Raw genomic sequence first — 16,376 nt, forward strand, 5'->3', positions numbered from 1 at the left:
TACTTAATAAACCTATATTCTATCAGCTTATAGTTCTGCTTGGGTTTTAGGAAATAAAGTCTAACTACACGTTCTGGACACCGATCAAATGCAAATTATGTCTATTATGGTTAGAATAGAAAACTATATGCTGAATTTAATCATCTATCTCTATAATGTTCTTTTCTCTCTTATATTACTGTAGTACAGATAAATGGTACTCTTTTTTTAATCTGATAATTGCTCCTTCAATGAAATTACAGCTGGCTAGTCTTGCCTTATCAGATATAGTGTGTCCTAGGTGGGTTCTTAGATCATGAGTTCATGGACCTAAGAGAGATATCAAAAAACAGATCATCTGAGGAGGTTTCTGTTGTGTTGACAGGTGTAATTGCCCATTTTGATGGATCTGCCTTCCAGGTTTATACTATCAGCTCTAGATCTGTTTTTCTCTTCTTATAAATAGCCATCACTGATCTACATTTATCTATTGTCAAAGGTCTAAATAATAGCCACCTGATTTTGATAATATATGCAAGTTATTTTATTTGGGTGCATAATGTAATCTCTTTCTCACCTTACCCCCTCTCTAAATTTGTATCAGCAGTTTGTATCATTAGACTATCTTAATTACTGATCAAAAGTGAGACTGACATAAGCTTCTTCCTTGTTTGCTGCAGAATATGCTGCATCACAGGTCTCGAGAAACACAGAGCCAGTTCTGGAATCAGATGTTGGTAACAAGTACATTAGAGGATTGGCGAAACTCGATTGGTAGACTTCAGCACCAACTATGAATGCTAATGGGTAAGGCTCCTGTGCCAATGCTGCAATAATTGGCGTCATACCCCCTCCTCTGAAGGAACTGCAGGTAGAAATTTGCAACTCATGTATATGTACTATTACCTAATTTTTATCGAACTTGTAAAATTATGATCCTGGAAATTGACCAAATCTGACAGATTAAGATGCCTCTCTAACACAATGAAATTATAATGTACTAGTAGACTCAGTATAATTCTAGTTATTACCTTTAGATTGCGGGGTTAGGATGAGTATGAAGATTATATATCATGCTGCATACCTGCTGTATTCACATTGCCTTTCCCAATCCAATCACTTTGGAAATTATCTAAACTAATCTGGTTTGTGGGATTCAGCTGATTTTTTTTTTGTCAAGCAGTTAAGTCCAGGGGAGAAAGCACATGACCGGTTCAGCTTGGTTTTTGTAGGTGGAACCTTAACCTATAAGTTCATTTTTTAAAAACCATATCCAGATTAATTGTTTGGTTTTGGTTTAAAGTATCTAGTTTGGATACAAATAATTCAGTTATTCAGTTTCGGTTTACAAATATATATATATATATTTGTGCGGTTAAATAATATTATTTGACCGGTTAACAGAAATCCTCATTCCCACTTGACGGGTAAATCATTTGCAAATATTCATTCTCATAATCGTATACATTAATTCAAACGGCCCCATCGTATTGCAGCATTCCCATCCACACCATGTTTCCCTTTTAGCCAAATCAAGCCCTGCCAGTATTTTTCATAATCTTTCATCTTCTCATTTTCGGATCTTCTTATCAAAATCAAATTTTATTTTATTTCAGTTACAAATAGTAGTACTATTTTTTTTCCCCACAATCTAGTACTATTATTAATTAATGAAAATTTAAAATTTATATCATGTCCATGCATCACATTGTTTTAAACTAGATTAGTCCCGTGCATAAGGTATAATTTTCTCTCGCTCTCTCCCCCCCTCTCCCCCCTCCCTCCCTCCCTCTCCCTCCCTCTCCCTCTCTCCCCTCTATCTCTCTCTCTCTTAATAGATTTTTTTCAGTGGTTGTTTCTTTTTTTATATAGGAATGTAAATGCTTATAGTTAAATACATCTTTGGTTTGTATGTTAATGATCAATCTGGTGACAATCACTGACCTTGAAAAAACAAGCTTCAGAAAGCTTAAAAATCGATGAGAGCATCTGTGGCAGCAGTTCGGCAGCTTGGATGATTTCTCTTGGCTGTCCGTATGATCTTCTCAATACCGTTACCAATACATTCCTCCAAATAAGATTGTCGCGTTTCAGAAAGCTTTTAGTCTTTTCGACAAGGTGCGATCTTTCCAATACATTATACTTCATGATTATGGTTATGTGATTATTTATGGATTCACAGTATATATTATTATGGTGTGGTTCATAATTTTCATGATTAAGTATAATGGTGTGGTGTGCTTGTATCTATTAGTGTATGTGTTGTTTTGTATCATATTTTGTCATTTCTTGATCAATTTTGCCTGATTCGGAGGAGATTGGGTATTTGTAATCATTTTTATATCATATGATTAGTTACATTTTTGAGTTTTGGATTCGCATTTTCGATTTTAGTTTTCGCTAGTGTCCATGATGAATGTTTGTGTTTTTCCGGTTCTTGCACGGTGACGGTGGAGGTGGTGTAATGGTGCTTAATTAGCGCGTGTTTTGATATTAGATTATTCTGATTGACTTATTTTGTTGCATGATTTTAGTTTAGATTTGAAAATTTGGAATTTATTTGATTTTAATAGTAGTAAATGTAGGTCTTAATTTTAGTTTTTGTGAATGGCAAGTTGACTATTTTAATTTATTTGGTTTTAAAATTTGAATTTTCTCTTCATACTTTAATTTGAACTTTTATGTAGTAATTAGAAGATTAATTAAAAGATTCAAATTTTGAATCTTATAAATGAATGCATTTAAATATATTTGTACCATTTATGGGTTATTTGAATTTTGAATCTTGTAAATGAATGCATTTTAATATATATACCATTTTGGTGGCCGAGGGTGACGACGGCGACGGTAGTTCCGGGATCAGCATGCGATCCGGTTTCAAAAAGGAAGGCGCTTCACTGTGCCTTAATGAAGGCGTTAATTGTGCCTCTTTATTGAGAGTGTAATTTGTGCTCCATAATTGATGGAGTTAAATGTGCCTTATTTGAGGTGTTAATTGGCCTTAATTGAGGACGTTAATTGTGTCTTAATTAAGGGCGTTAATATTTTATTAATTGTACCTTAATTAAGAGCTTAATTGTCTCAATTATGAGTTATCATAATTGTGGGAATTTTTTGATCATCTCATGCAATATACACGTGATTTTAATATTAATTAATTATTGGATATATTATCTTTTATTTTTATAATATATATAATGTGTTATATATGTCGACTTATATTATTCTTGTTTTCTTTCTTCTATTCTCAGGATTCTTGGAAGAAGACGGGTTTTTCTTTTCGGACATTAAAGTTTTATTGTCTAAATTTCCCCGGTCATCTTGCATGTCCGACGGTTAGATAATAAGCTTTCTTGAATGAAAGAATTATCACGGTGAACTGCTGTTTCATATTGTTGAGATTCATTCTCATTTTCAAAAAAAAAAAAAAAAAAAAAAAAAAATAATATTATTTGAATAATAAAGAATATTGATAATTCAAAGAGAGTAGTATTTTATACCAACTAGGCAACAGGACCCAGATGATTTATGCCCAACATTTAGACTGCTGCAACTCCCTTTTTGATCTGGTAGTCTACAATAAATATGTGTTATGTGCTGGTAATAACTAAATAATGATTTCCTCTTACTAGAATCATCATTATGTTATCGTGTTTCCAATCTCAGCCTGGTGACCTATAGGCAAAGCGTGTTAGTTACTCCTAGAATTAAGATCTTGACTCCTTATTTGGGTTTCTGAATGTTCTGATCTTGACTCAGTTTTCCTGATCTTGACTTCATTGACTGGGGGTGGATGGAATGCTAACTAACCACCGCAATTATAACTTTAGTGTCAAAGGTCATCCACTACAGTCTACAGACCACCCTCAGTTAGAGGAGGAGACTAAACACTAAAATTACTTGACTTTGTGGGAGTCTCCTTATATTGCTTGTAAGTTGTAACAAGTCTCATTTTGAAATACCTATTAAAATCCCCAAAAAAGAAAAGGAAAAGTAGAGGGTACCCTTGGACCACTAAATTGTCACTGAATCATGAAAGTTAGATAATTATTGGCCTCTTCTTGGCAGAAAAAAATAAAATAATTCGGTCTCGTACCTTCTGTACAAAAATTGCAAACTTCAAGATTAGAATATCCCTGTGCTATAAGAAGCTACAATAAAATTAACAAATTTTAATGCTTAATCGATGTAAGCCTCATACTTTAAATAGATTATCGAGTACTGAGTAACTTGGGTGGCCTAGTTCTTTTGGAAAATTAAGTCATTGGAGTGGCAGTCAATGTTTGATCGAGCATCAATCAAGGAGACTATGTTGGAGTGCTTGTTGTATAGAGCATTAAACAGAAAAACTCTGATAAACCTTGCTTCAAAGTGAGAATCAGTGACTTGTACTTGTATCCTAAAAGCAAGGTTGAAATATCCCTGATCCATGTTTTTTTAAGGCCTTTACTTCTTTATCTTTAACTTGTCAACAATCAAAATAGTCCATTCATCTCATTGTAACTCACTATAAAGCTACATGTATCAACCCAAAACTTAACACTTGCTCACCAGCTGGGAATTCTGCCACACTTTCAATGGCTTTCTCTTTTCTTTCTCTACTACTCTTTTCCTTCTACTTCCTTCATTCTACTGCAAAAATCCCCATATCATCACAATCTCGCTTCAGATCACAATTATCCGAGTCCCCCACATCCCAAAAAGATGTGCCACCCACTACACTTTTTGAGGTGACAAAACCCGTTGAAATACCCAACACAAAGCCTTGCTCTCAACATATTCTTCAACATGATTTTGGCTTTACATTTACCAAGCCTCCAGTTTTTGCTGATTATAAACCTCCTTCTACTAGTTGCCCGTTTCAAGATTTTTCTAAAATTGTTTTGGAATGGAAAGCTACGAGTAAAGGCATACAATTTGACCGCATTTTTGGGGTGTGGCTTGGGGGAGTTGAGCTCCTCAGGAGCTGCACTGCAGAACCAAGTCCCAATGGGATTGTTTGGACTGTTAAGAAAGATGTTTCAAAGTATTACTCATTGCTTATGACCAATCAAACTCTTGCGGTTTATTTAGGTAACCTTGTTAATGATATTTATACTGGTGTTTACCATGTTGATGTAAGTTTTCACTTCTATCCTGCTGAAAAGCATTTGTTGAAGCTCGGTCATGGGCATGGTTCTAATGCTGATTTAATCTTACCCATATCAAGAAGTCTGCCACTGAATGATGGGTTGTGGTTTCAAGTAGATAGTTCTACGAAAGTGGAGACAAAGATGTTTAAAGTCCCCCGAAATGCGTACAAGGCTGTGCTGGAGGTGTATGTTTCACCTCATCAGAATGATGAGTTCTGGTACACAAATTTACCAAATGATTACATTGAGAAAAACAATCTTTCATATGCTGATAAAAACGGACCTTTTAGGGAGGTTGTGGTCAGTTTGGATGGTAAGGTAGTTGGTGCAGTTTGGCCATTTAGTGTCATATATACCGGAGGAATTGATCCCCTTTTTTGGAGACCCATTTCTGCGATTGGATCATTTAATCTTCCTTCATATGATATCGAGATCACTCCGTCTTTAGGAACAATATTAGATGGGAAGACCCATGTGTTTGGCTTTAGTGTTACAAATGCTGTAGACGTGTGGTACATAGACGCAAATTTGCACATCTGGTTGGATGGAAAGAGTGAGAAAACAGAAGGAAATGTATTGAGGAGTAGTACCTTGCCTCCTCGCATTTCCTATGTATCCAATTTTACTGGTTTAAAAGGAACATTTTTGACGCGGGCTAGTAGGCTTATAAAGTCTTCGGGATGGGTGAAATCATCTTACGGGAAGATAACAACTCAAGCAACTCAGGAGTTCAATTACAGTAACTTTATGGAATTAAGCAATAATGGGTTTCTGCAAATGCTTCATCAGAGGACTGATTTTAATGACATGATTTCTAACTCGGGACCTTCTGCAGATTCAGTAACATCGCTGAAAAGGTTTCCTCTTGCCTTGTACGGTGGAGTTGCTGACCAGGGAGATGGAGCATATAAAAGAACAAGGAATGTGTCGCTGAGTTTTAATGAAAGGAGAATCGAGAAACTAAAGTTTGGATCATCAGTTAGCTCACTCAAAAATTTGCAAGAAGCCCAAGTTATTACTCTTGCTAAGGGCAACCATGTAGTCAGCCGCAATACAAGTACAAAACAGACATACAGCTTTGATAGCAGTAAATCTTGCTATTTCAGGAATATCAGCAGCTCAAATCAAATCATCAGCTCTGACGAAGAGAACAATAAGTGCGGTAAAAGAACACAGTTGGTGGCATAATCTAGATCCCTGAGCCTTTCTACCATAGAGTCAATTAGAAGATGTCGGGTTAATAAGTCCTTGATATGTGATGTTTGTTCGAGTGCTCTATGATTTTTCTATTTCGGTTGATTTAATAAAAGTTCAAGTGTATACAGTGTTTGCATTATAGTTAGCATCATATCTGTGATAATTTCTTTTCCCCACCTAAGTGTATGTTGTCCAAAATGAAATGTATCACCTGTTTTGTGAGCTTTTCTGCAGATTCTGCTGCATCTCACTTTTTAGTAAATGCCGATTTCTATATATGATTTGCTTGGCAGAGATCTTACTGCTATTATCTGATTATATATTCATGGTTTTACAGAGATTCTTCCCTCTTGACTGATGGCCCTTCGGAATCTAGCAAGATTTGCTGGGAGTGCTTAAACCCTAACCCGACTGTATAATGGACAGTCGAGTAGGTTCCTCACAGTGATTTTCGAAGCAAGTCAAGTTTATTTGAATCTTTCAAAACTGTTCATTGCTCTGGCCAACAACAGATCACCAGCGGCTTATCAGGTATTGCTTTGATTGATAAGTAAATAAAGACAGTGATGAAGATGCAGACATCCTTGATTATTCGTTGATAAATCACATATAGGTGATGAAAGACCATACAAAACAGGTACAAAAACCACATTACACTTGCCAGTACCTTAACACACACGACACACATGTATTTAGTCATCTGTATCGAAACTTATTGGCTTTGACTTCGTACTTGAACTCTCGACGTCTTGTTACAAAGTTACTGTACTCGGGGTATTTATATTATTTGCACCAAGAAGCTTGTCCACATACTTACCAAGTACATCAACCTCCAAATTCACCTTATCTCCGACTTTCTTCAACGGCATCACTACACTCTGCTGCGTATACTCCACCATCATTATATTAAAACAACATTCCGACACATCAAACACTTTCACTACTGTCAAACTAGTCCCATCAATCGCCACAAACCCTTTCGCCACAATGTACCTAAACACCTCAGGTGTAGTCTTGATCTTGAACCACAACGAGCTCCCCTCTCTCTCAACCTCCACGATTTCCCCTGTCCCGTCCACGTGTCCTTGCACGAAATGCCCTCCCATACGCGTTGATGGTGTCACTGCTCTCTCTAAGTTGATCACTGAGCCTGGTTTCATGTCTGTCAGAGTCGTTAATCTTAGCGTCTCTGGAGATACTCCAACACTGAACTCACGAGATTCGGTGTTATAGTCCGTGACTGTTAGGCATGTACCATTAACCGCGATGCTATCACCAAGATTTATGCCTTGTAGAACTACATTTCCTCTAATCTTGATGCTATAACTAGAGTCATTACTCTGAGAGAGTCCAATGTGCTTGATTTCCCCGATTTCTTCAACGATACCAGTGAACATGGATTGGATATGGTTATCATGTTTGATTGGCATGAACTGAAAACTCGATTTGCTGGCCTTGAAGAGGAGAGACAAGGAGCGAGATGACTTGAGATCAGGAGTGACTTTCAAGTGGGTAAAAGAGTTGTGGTGGCTCAATGTGGAGGTTTTCGGAGGTAATAAGTTGAAGAATTTGGAGACACAGGTGGAAGAAGAAGCCGAGGAAATCGACATTTTCAGCAGAGGTGGAATGAGCTTGATGTTTAGGTTGGATGCCATGTATAGGGAGATGAATGAATGGGGCATGAGAAGAAGGGTGGATTCACCCTGTTTGCATGCCAGTTCCAGGCATCTCCTGCATGCCGCTTTTGTTATTTTCTTATGTTCTATAGCAGAACCATCCTTTAGCTTTAAGGTTTTGGTTCCAAATCTTGCAAAGGATCTTTTCTTTGTACTTTTCGCACTGGATGTGACTGAGAATCGAATCCATATGTTCAAAAATAATAGAGAAACTCTCCTTCCAATATCTTGAGATTTTAAAAAAATTGGTATTAGAATTTAGTTCCGTGGGAGACTTGGGTTCACCTCCCTCAACTCTTTAGTTATAAACACAAAATCAATATTAAGACGGAATGTTAAAATATAATATGATCATGGACCTCCTCCAGATTCATTCAATTTTTTCATTTCACATGTAAGTTAAGTCAAGATAAATTTCAACTTAGAAAATTCTAGCATTTCTTTGTCCCCTATGTAATTATTTTTGTACGGATAAAGAGCGTAGCTGATTGATCGGCAAGGACCACCCTACCTAAACTTCTCTTAATTAAAACTATACTGGCCCTAAAGAAATAAATTAATTGATTAGCAGTGTATTGGACTCGTAATAATTTAAAAGTAACCAAAAACAAATCTACATGTTACACCAGTTGCTTTCGTGTATATCTTAAAATATCTTATTGCATTAGAGCATCTCCAATAGTCTCCTAGTTTGCTCCTAAATATAATATAAAATATTGAGCTCCTAGCAAGTTAGTACATTATTAAGAGTGTGAGCTTCAACAATGCTCTTTATATCAACTCCTAACATTATATTTTATTCTTATTTGAACTCCATTATGACAAAAGTTCAAATTCCAATGGGTGAGAGAGAATATTGTATTATAAAATACAACTTAAGAGCTATGTAGTGGCTCTTAAAAGAGAGGAGAGAGAATAGACTCTTAGTGTTTTTAAGAGCCACTAAGAGTCTATTGGAGCTCTATATTTTCTCATGCTCCTTATTTTTAGTCTTAAGAGCCTATTTAAGAGACTATTGGAGATGCTCTTACTATCTAATCGTGAATCTTTACGGACCTTCATCCTTAGCGGTTAGCAGTTTAGCACCTAGTTTGAAACCCATGGTTTTGGTAATTAATAATTAATAATTATATAAAGATGCACGATAGATCGCGCATCTGTGAGATTAATTTTTACCCGAAACTAAAATAATTTTTATTTAAAATATTATTCTTTTTGTTCCTTTAATTTTTTGCAATTTTTACATTAATCAACATGTATTTTAAGAGGTACTCCCTCAATTCCAAAATAATAGTCGCTTTGACTTTGTGCACATATTTTGAGGTGTAAAAAAAACATAGTTCTACGTATTATTTTTGAAATTTTTTTTTTTCTGAATAAAAGTAGAGATGTTAAACTTTTATTAAAAAAAGAAAATTTCAAAAATATTACGTAGAAGTATGATTTTTTTAAATCTCAAAATACGTGCACAAAGTCACTATTATTTTGGAATTGAGGGAGGATATAAATATGGTTTTGTATTTTAGACATACGCATAGCCCAGTTTTTCTTACCAAGTCCGTTACGTTCTAGGCAGGCCCTTGTATGCACAACGCGTGTCTTTTTTCAGTGCTTCGATCCTCTTTTCTCTGCCCCTTATAATATTCCTGATCAACTTTTGTGGCTATGTTCTGAATGTGATTCATTTTGGTTGCATGATTTACGGGTTACTATTTCAGGGGTTTGGTTAGAAGTGGAGTAGTGTGTTTTGGGTGAGAATGGCTGATCGTAACGTGGAGAAGCTAGCGTCTATTGATGCTCATTTGAGGTCTCTGGTTCCTGGCAAAGTGTCCGAAGATGACAAGCTTGTGGAGTACGATGCCTTGTTACTCGATCGCTTTCTCGATATTCTTCAATTTTTGCATGGGGAGGATCTTAGGGAGACGGTACCATGTTTCCGATTTCCCGAATTTCTTTTTAAGTTTTATGTGTTTGGTTCTGTTGATTTCCATTTATGGTACTTCCTGATTTAATTTAGTGGCGGAATCAGGATTTTAAATTAGTCTTAATTTCAAAATTTTGGGTGGAAAAATATAGCTTTAGCGGTAAATTTTAGTTTTGCCAAGTATCTGAACCTTAATCGCTTAACTTTTTCACTTGAAAATTGAAATGGATTTGAAATTTTAAATATTAGATATGGAATAATAATTTTTAAAGTTTAGGGGCGTTTGGATCGTGAGTGGGAATGGAAATCGGAAATGGGAATGAAGGGTATGGGAGTGAGGGTCCAAGGGGAGTGTAAGAAATGACTTACCCTCGAAGTGGGATTGAGGTTCCGTTCCATCACAAAATTGACAATCCAAACACCAACACATGCCTTTGAGGTTCTGATTCCCTTTAACCGGGCTCAATTAACCATGAACAAAACACCTTCTTAATGTGGCCAAAGCTCTCTCGTGTCATATCTTCATGTCAAGTCCACCATATTGTTTTGGCAATTTAGATTGATAATCACTTAGACAAAAATTAGATTAGAGCTTTGCATAATTGAGCTTCATAGCTTTGACTAAAGAAGTTGATATAACTTGGAAAAAGTTGTTTGGAGTTTAAGTGATTGTGGTGTTTCAATTGTGAAGGTTCAAGAATGTTATGAACTTTCAGCTGATTATGAAGGACAGCACAATCCTCAGAAGTTGGAGGAGCTGGGAAAGGTGTTAACTAGTCTGGATCCAGGAGACTCGATAGTCGTTGCAAAGTCTTTCTCGCATATGCTTAATTTGGCAAACTTGGCCGAGGAGGTTCAGATTGCTAACCGTCGAAGGAACAAGTTGAAAAAGGGCGATTTTGTTGATGAGAGCTCAGCAATAACTGAATCGGACATGGAAGAGACCTTTAAAAAACTTGTGCAAATGAACAAGTCTCCTGAACAAATCTTTGATGCACTAAAGAATCAAACTGTTGATCTGGTGTTCACTGCACATCCTACACAGTCAGTCCGAAGATCTTTACTTCAGAAACATGGAAGGTTTGTACATAAAGTATTAGACTTGGTGAAGTGTGCTGTAAAATGTTAGCAAGCATATGATCTAAACAAGATTTCTATGATACATTCTTATTTCTCATGTTTCTATTAATTTCTTTATTTTTTCGATATATTCCTCTATTGTACAGGATAAGGAACTGTTTAGCACAATTATATACCGAAGACATTACTCCTGATGACAAACAAGAGCTTGATGAAGCTTTGCAGCGGGAAGTGAGTGTTACCATACAATGTTTTATAATAATACTAGAGTTGTTTGAGCTTGTGTTGAGTGCTAACCCTCTTCGAAATTGTATATTTTAATTTCATTAAAAGCTGCATTTGATGTTCTTGAAACAAAATATTTTTCACTATGTGCTCGAGATTTAAAAGTCACTTTTTAGGCTTTACATTAGTTTTACACTTGCAATCTTAATACAATTTTACACTTGCAATATATTTGATAACCTCCTCCACTAATTTATTTGTTTATAAAAGATTCAAGCTGCTTTCCGCACGGATGAGATTCGAAGGGCACCTCCAACCCCACAAGACGAGATGAGAGCTGGAATGAGCTACTTTCATGAAACAATCTGGAAAGGTGTTCCCCAGTTCTTACGACGTGTTGACACGGCTTTGAAGACTATAGGAATAAAGGAGCGTGTTCCATATAATGCACCTCTTATTCAGTTCTCTTCCTGGATGGGTGGCGATCGTGATGGTATTGAACTTTCCTCCTACAGAATGTTGGAAGTGTTTTTTTTCTTACTTATGGTTGAAATGAAATGATTCAGGCAACCCAAGGGTCACTCCAGAAGTCACAAGGGATGTTTGCTTATTGGCCCGAATGATGGCTGCTAATTTGTACTTTTCACAGATAGAGGATCTCATGTTTGAGGTACAAGCAACTGGCTGATATTTGAAACTATGTAAATTTCTCTTCGATGACCTCTTTACTAATATAACTTAGTCTAACTCCAGTTAGTCATTTGTTAGATGTCTATGTGGCGATGCAGTGATGAGGCTCGACTTCGGGCTGATGAGATCCACACAACTGCTAAGAGAGACACAACAAAACACTACATAGGTAACTGCCATTCTGTTTTCTGGGATTCATGTTGTCCTATAATGCCTGTCATATAGGCATCAGCCAGTAGTTTGTCATCAAACGTGAGAAAACTTTATATCCAAAACATTGCACAATTTGCTTGTGTTTCCTGCTATCTCATTCATTGAAATCAATTTTTTCCTGCTTCCTGTTTAGAGTTTTGGAGGCAGGTTCCTACCAGTGAACCATACCGTGTTATTCTTGGTGAAGTGAGGGATAAATTGTATTATACTCGTGAACGTTCTCGTCATTTATTATCACATGGAAAGTCTGACATTCCTGAGGAGGCAACATACACCAAGATTGACCAGGTATCCTTTGTTTGTTGATATTGTTTTAATCACAACCTGAAGTTTTGATTAAGTGCAGCTTAAAATGAATATATACATAGTTCTACCAATTAACAAAGATTCTATATATGCATATATTAGTCTATGCGCGCGATTATCTTTCAGAAGTTCAACTTCTTATGAGATCTTAATATACATCAACAGGTGTAAGGTGTAGCATTCCAGTAAAATAGTACTATAGTGTGTGTAATAATTGTCAACTTCTGGGCCAGTACCATATATCAGATTTGCTGATTATAGTTGTTTTTTTTGTAGTTCTTGGGATCTCTTGAGCTATGCTACAGATCTCTTTGTGCTTGTGGAGACCAGCTCATTGCTGATGGCAGCCTTCTTGATTTTTTGAGGCGAGTTTCCACCTTTGGACTGTCAATGGTGAGACTCGATATCAGACAGGAATCAGAAAGGCACACTGATGTCCTTGATGCCATTACCAGACACTTGGAAATTGGTTCCTATAGGGAGTGGTCTGAAGAAAAAAGACAAGAATGGCTTTTGTCTGAACTCCGCCAAAAGCGTCCCCTTTTTGGGCCTGATCTTCCCAGGACTGAAGAAATTGCTGAAGTGTTAGATACATTGCATATCATATCAGAGCTCCCATCAGACTGCTTTGGAGCATACATAATCTCCATGGCTACATCACCATCTGATGTACTGGCTGTGGAGCTTTTACAGCGTGAGTGCCATGTAATGGAACCACTAAGGGTTGTTCCTCTCTTTGAGAAACTTGCTGATTTAGAGGCTGCTCCCGCTGCTATTGCTCGGCTTTTTTCAATTGAATGGTACAAAAACAGGATTGATGGTAAGCAAGAAGTCATGATTGGTTATTCTGACTCTGGAAAAGATGCCGGGCGATTTTCAGCAGCCTGGCAGCTATACAAAGCTCAAGAGGAGCTTGTTAAAGTTGCAAAGCAGTATGGTGTAAAGCTAACAATGTTCCATGGTCGAGGAGGGACAGTTGGGAGAGGTGGTGGCCCTAGCCATCTTGCCATACTGTCTCAACCTCCTGAAACTATCCAAGGATCTCTCCGGGTTACAGTTCAGGGTGAAGTTATCGAGCAATCATTTGGTGAACAGAACTTGTGCTTTAGGACACTTCAACGTTTTACTGCTGCCACACTTGAGCATGGTATGCATCCACCCATCTCACCAAAACCTGAATGGCGTCAACTTATGGATGAAATGGCTGCTGTTGCTACAGAGGAGTACCGTAATATAGTATTCAAGGAACCCCGGTTTGTCGAGTATTTCCGCCTCGTAAGAAGGAACCTAAAGTTTGTGTAAAACAACCATGCCATATTAAATTGGGACTAATCGTACTTTTGTTTGTGATGCAGGCCACACCAGAACTGGAGTATGGCAGAATGAATATTGGGAGCCGACCATCTAAAAGGAAGGCAAGCGGTGGTATTGAATCACTCCGAGCTATCCCTTGGATCTTTGCCTGGACACAGACAAGGTTTCATCTTCCTGTTTGGCTTGGTTTTGGTGCAGCATTCAAACATGTCATTGAAGCAAAACAGGAGAATCTCCAAATGGTGCAGGAAATGTACAATACATGGCCATTTTTCAGAGTCACTATTGATTTGGTTGAGATGGTTTTCGCCAAGGGAGACCCTGGCATCGCTGCTTTAAACGACAAGCTTCTCGTTTCAGAAGACTTATGGCCATTCGGAGAGCAGTTGAGGTCTAAATATCAGGAAACTCAGAGCCTTCTTCTCCAGGTAAATGACAATATACAGATACTAGAGTTCAACTTACTTAACTCTATCTGATATCGAGTTCTGTTTTGGGCAGATTGCTGGGCACAAGGAAATTCTTGAAGCAGCGCCAACACTGAAACAGCGGATTAGGCTACGTGATTCATACATTACAACCTTAAACGTGTGCCAGACATACACACTGAAACGGATTCGTGATCCCAGCTTCAGCGTGACATGTAGACCACACATCACGAAAGAGAAATTTGCTTCACTGGTAGACCTCAACCCTACAAGTGAATACGCCCCTGGATTGGAGGACACTCTCATCTTGACAATGAAGGGGATTGCTGCTGGTATGCAAAATACTGGCTAACTATTTTGCGTCGTTTCTTCTTCTTCCTCCTCCTCTACCTCGTGTTTATGATATAAGTTTCTACGACGAATCCATCAAAATTTCTGAGTTGCGAACTCTACACACCAAGCGGGAATTCAAAAAAGCTGTGATTCTCTTGGCCAAGAACTTTTTCTTTGCTTGTAGGCGTTGAAAACGCTAAGCTAACAGCAGTGAATAATGTTTCCTTTTTGCATCAATGATTTACACACAAATTTGATGACGATATGAAAATCCGATTCCAATCATCTACAGAACATCAATGTATGAGCTCAAATTCAAGTATACATCAAGAAAAAAATAATCAAAATTAGAAAATTTCTTCTTGTCAACGAAAGCCATCATCGTTATCAGTACTCAAAATATTTCGATCCAACAAAAATTATAAATTTTATCATGAACAATACATGAATTGACCAACTCTCCCAAAATCTCAAGATATTAGAAGACATGATAAATAAGAAAAAAATCAGGCAATAATATTATAACATGAACAATATGTTAACTAACTAGTTCTCTCAAAATCTCGAGATACCGAAAGACACGTTGAATAAGAAAAAAATCAAGCAATAATATTTTGACGCCCGGAAGAAACGGTCCAAACCCCGTTCCGATACTCCTGATGAAGCCTCAACCTATCAAAACTATAAGCCCATTCATCCGCAGTACTCTCGAAATAAACCGTATAAACATAATCAAACTTGTGCGTAACTCTCCCGACCCACCATCCATCATTATCGTACACATCCACTTTATCCAACACATCGAACTCCGCGACTCTTACAACAGGAGGCGTGGGCCTCACTTTATAATCCTCCACTTTTTCTCTATACATTTTGTTCTCATCTTCATCGTCCAAAAGAGTCTCGTATTCGACTTCATACTCGTCGTGGTTATTGTGTTTGTTCTTGATTTTTTCGATGACTTGCGCGACAAAATAGGAGCCGAGGAAGCCGTCTTCGTTGCTGGAGATCTCTACCGTGTCTCCCACGTTGATCTCCTCCATTGATTGCAAAACAGGATAAAACCGCTTGCGGGAGGTCAGGAGTTCGACTCTCGGGTGTGCGTGTGTAGTTAATTAGAAGAAAAAAAAAAAGATAAAAACGGTCGAACAAGAGTGGGGGCCAATATCGACCGAACAGAAGTTGTTTGTGAGTTGTGTTACGGACGAGGAGAAGTTGGTTATTGTAGGGGGTGGATCGGTTGAGTTATACAGGGAATGTATCTCTAAATATGGAAACTGTGTTCAAGATTTAGTGGAAGAAACGCACGGGAAATCCTAATATGACGAAAGAGAGACATATTAATACGGCCAATGGGGTATTATGGGTAACTGGAGTTCTACTTTCTAGGGGTGCGTGTTAGTAGTTGACTACGACTTGTGGTCTAGTGGGCATCTAAAACTAACAAAATCTACGTCTATTCCTTAAATTGAAGAAAGTTTTATTAAATTTTATATAAAGAATAATAAAACAAATATTTTATCATTATTAAATCTAATTTATTTTGAATAAGATTTCTTAACAACAATAAGAATATAATTCTACATATTTGGTACAAATTGCCGTCGACAGTTAATTAAGTAATTAGGGACAGGGTATATTGAATTAAAATCCAAATTATATCATAACATGATTAAAGGAATCAAATTTAAATTATATTGATGTGTGGACATATTACACGTCATTTATCAATATATTAAACTGGTATATATTATTAAATTGATATATATTATTTATAATAATTTAAATATTAATAATATATTAATTTTCAATTATAAGTAACTAATATAGTCAATCTCATTGAATTGCAATAACTCGGTTGAGCAAATGTATTCGGCAA

At 37.0% G+C, this 16,376-nt stretch overlaps 4 protein-coding genes across 7 annotated transcripts; 2 read left to right on the forward strand and 2 right to left on the reverse strand.

The window, feature by feature from the left end:
- The first annotated feature begins 710 nt into the window (after positions 1-710).
- Positions 711-14,791, forward strand: LOC108217635 (phosphoenolpyruvate carboxylase 2). 4 transcript variants are annotated; one of them, XM_017390483.2, is made up of 12 exons: positions 711-850; positions 6,646-6,839; positions 9,703-9,909; positions 10,600-10,988; positions 11,135-11,219; positions 11,484-11,706; positions 11,780-11,883; positions 11,982-12,072; positions 12,250-12,404; positions 12,699-13,697; positions 13,778-14,164; positions 14,238-14,791. In XM_017390483.2, exons 3-12 carry the CDS (start codon positions 9,742-9,744, stop codon positions 14,514-14,516), a joined length of 2,880 nt encoding a protein of 959 aa, XP_017245972.1. In that variant the 5' UTR covers positions 711-850; positions 6,646-6,839; positions 9,703-9,741; the 3' UTR covers positions 14,517-14,791. The 4 variants fall into 4 exon arrangements, with proteins under 4 accessions (XP_017245972.1, XP_063947625.1, XP_063947624.1 ...); XM_064091555.1 differs by lacking the exon at positions 711-850 and adding an exon at positions 1,109-1,211; XM_064091554.1 differs by lacking the exon at positions 711-850 and adding an exon at positions 3,176-3,314.
- LOC108217637 (peptide-N4-(N-acetyl-beta-glucosaminyl)asparagine amidase A-like) lies at positions 3,314-6,584 on the forward strand. The gene has a single exon (XM_017390487.2). The coding sequence runs from the start codon at positions 4,557-4,559 to the stop codon at positions 6,297-6,299; it is 1,743 nt and encodes a 580-aa protein (XP_017245976.1). The 5' UTR covers positions 3,314-4,556; the 3' UTR covers positions 6,300-6,584.
- LOC108217485 (riboflavin synthase-like) lies at positions 6,878-9,086 on the reverse strand. The gene is made up of 2 exons (XM_064092219.1): positions 9,041-9,086; positions 6,878-8,157 (listed from the first exon to the last, which is right to left on the reverse strand). Exons 1-2 carry the CDS (start codon positions 9,084-9,086, stop codon positions 7,061-7,063), a joined length of 1,143 nt encoding a protein of 380 aa, XP_063948289.1. The 3' UTR covers positions 6,878-7,060.
- A 305-nt stretch (positions 14,792-15,096) lies between the features above and the next one.
- On the reverse strand, positions 15,097-15,540 carry LOC108217486 (protein AGENET DOMAIN (AGD)-CONTAINING P1-like). The gene has a single exon (XM_017390315.1). The coding sequence runs from the start codon at positions 15,538-15,540 to the stop codon at positions 15,097-15,099; it is 444 nt and encodes a 147-aa protein (XP_017245804.1).
- Between the last annotated feature and the right edge of the window lie 836 nt (positions 15,541-16,376).

Source organism: Daucus carota, chromosome 4 (genome assembly GCF_001625215.2).
Source record: "Daucus carota subsp. sativus chromosome 4, DH1 v3.0, whole genome shotgun sequence".
Taxonomy (NCBI): Eukaryota; Viridiplantae; Streptophyta; class Magnoliopsida; order Apiales; family Apiaceae; genus Daucus; species Daucus carota.

Excerpts from the sequence above, each read along its gene's own strand:
- LOC108217637 (XM_017390487.2), top strand. The coding sequence starts at position 4,557 with ATGGCTTTCTCTTTTCTTTCTCTACTACTCTTTTCCTTCTACTTCCTT.
- LOC108217485 (XM_064092219.1), bottom strand. The coding sequence starts at position 9,086 with ATGGGTTTCAAACTAGGTGCTAAACTGCTAACCGCTAAGGATGAAG. Across the intron at positions 8,158-9,040 it reads GCTAACCGCTAAGGATGAAG|TCACATCCAGTGCGAAAAGT; the intron begins GTCCGTAAAGAT and ends TTCGATTCTCAG.
- LOC108217635 (XM_017390483.2), top strand. The coding sequence starts at position 9,742 with ATGGCTGATCGTAACGTGGAGAAGCTAGCGTCTATTGATGCTCATTTG. Across the intron at positions 12,073-12,249 it reads CACAACAAAACACTACATAG|AGTTTTGGAGGCAGGTTCCT; the intron begins GTAACTGCCATT and ends CTTCCTGTTTAG. Across the intron at positions 14,165-14,237 it reads CTCAGAGCCTTCTTCTCCAG|ATTGCTGGGCACAAGGAAAT; the intron begins GTAAATGACAAT and ends TGTTTTGGGCAG.
- LOC108217486 (XM_017390315.1), bottom strand. The coding sequence starts at position 15,540 with ATGGAGGAGATCAACGTGGGAGACACGGTAGAGATCTCCAGCAACGAA.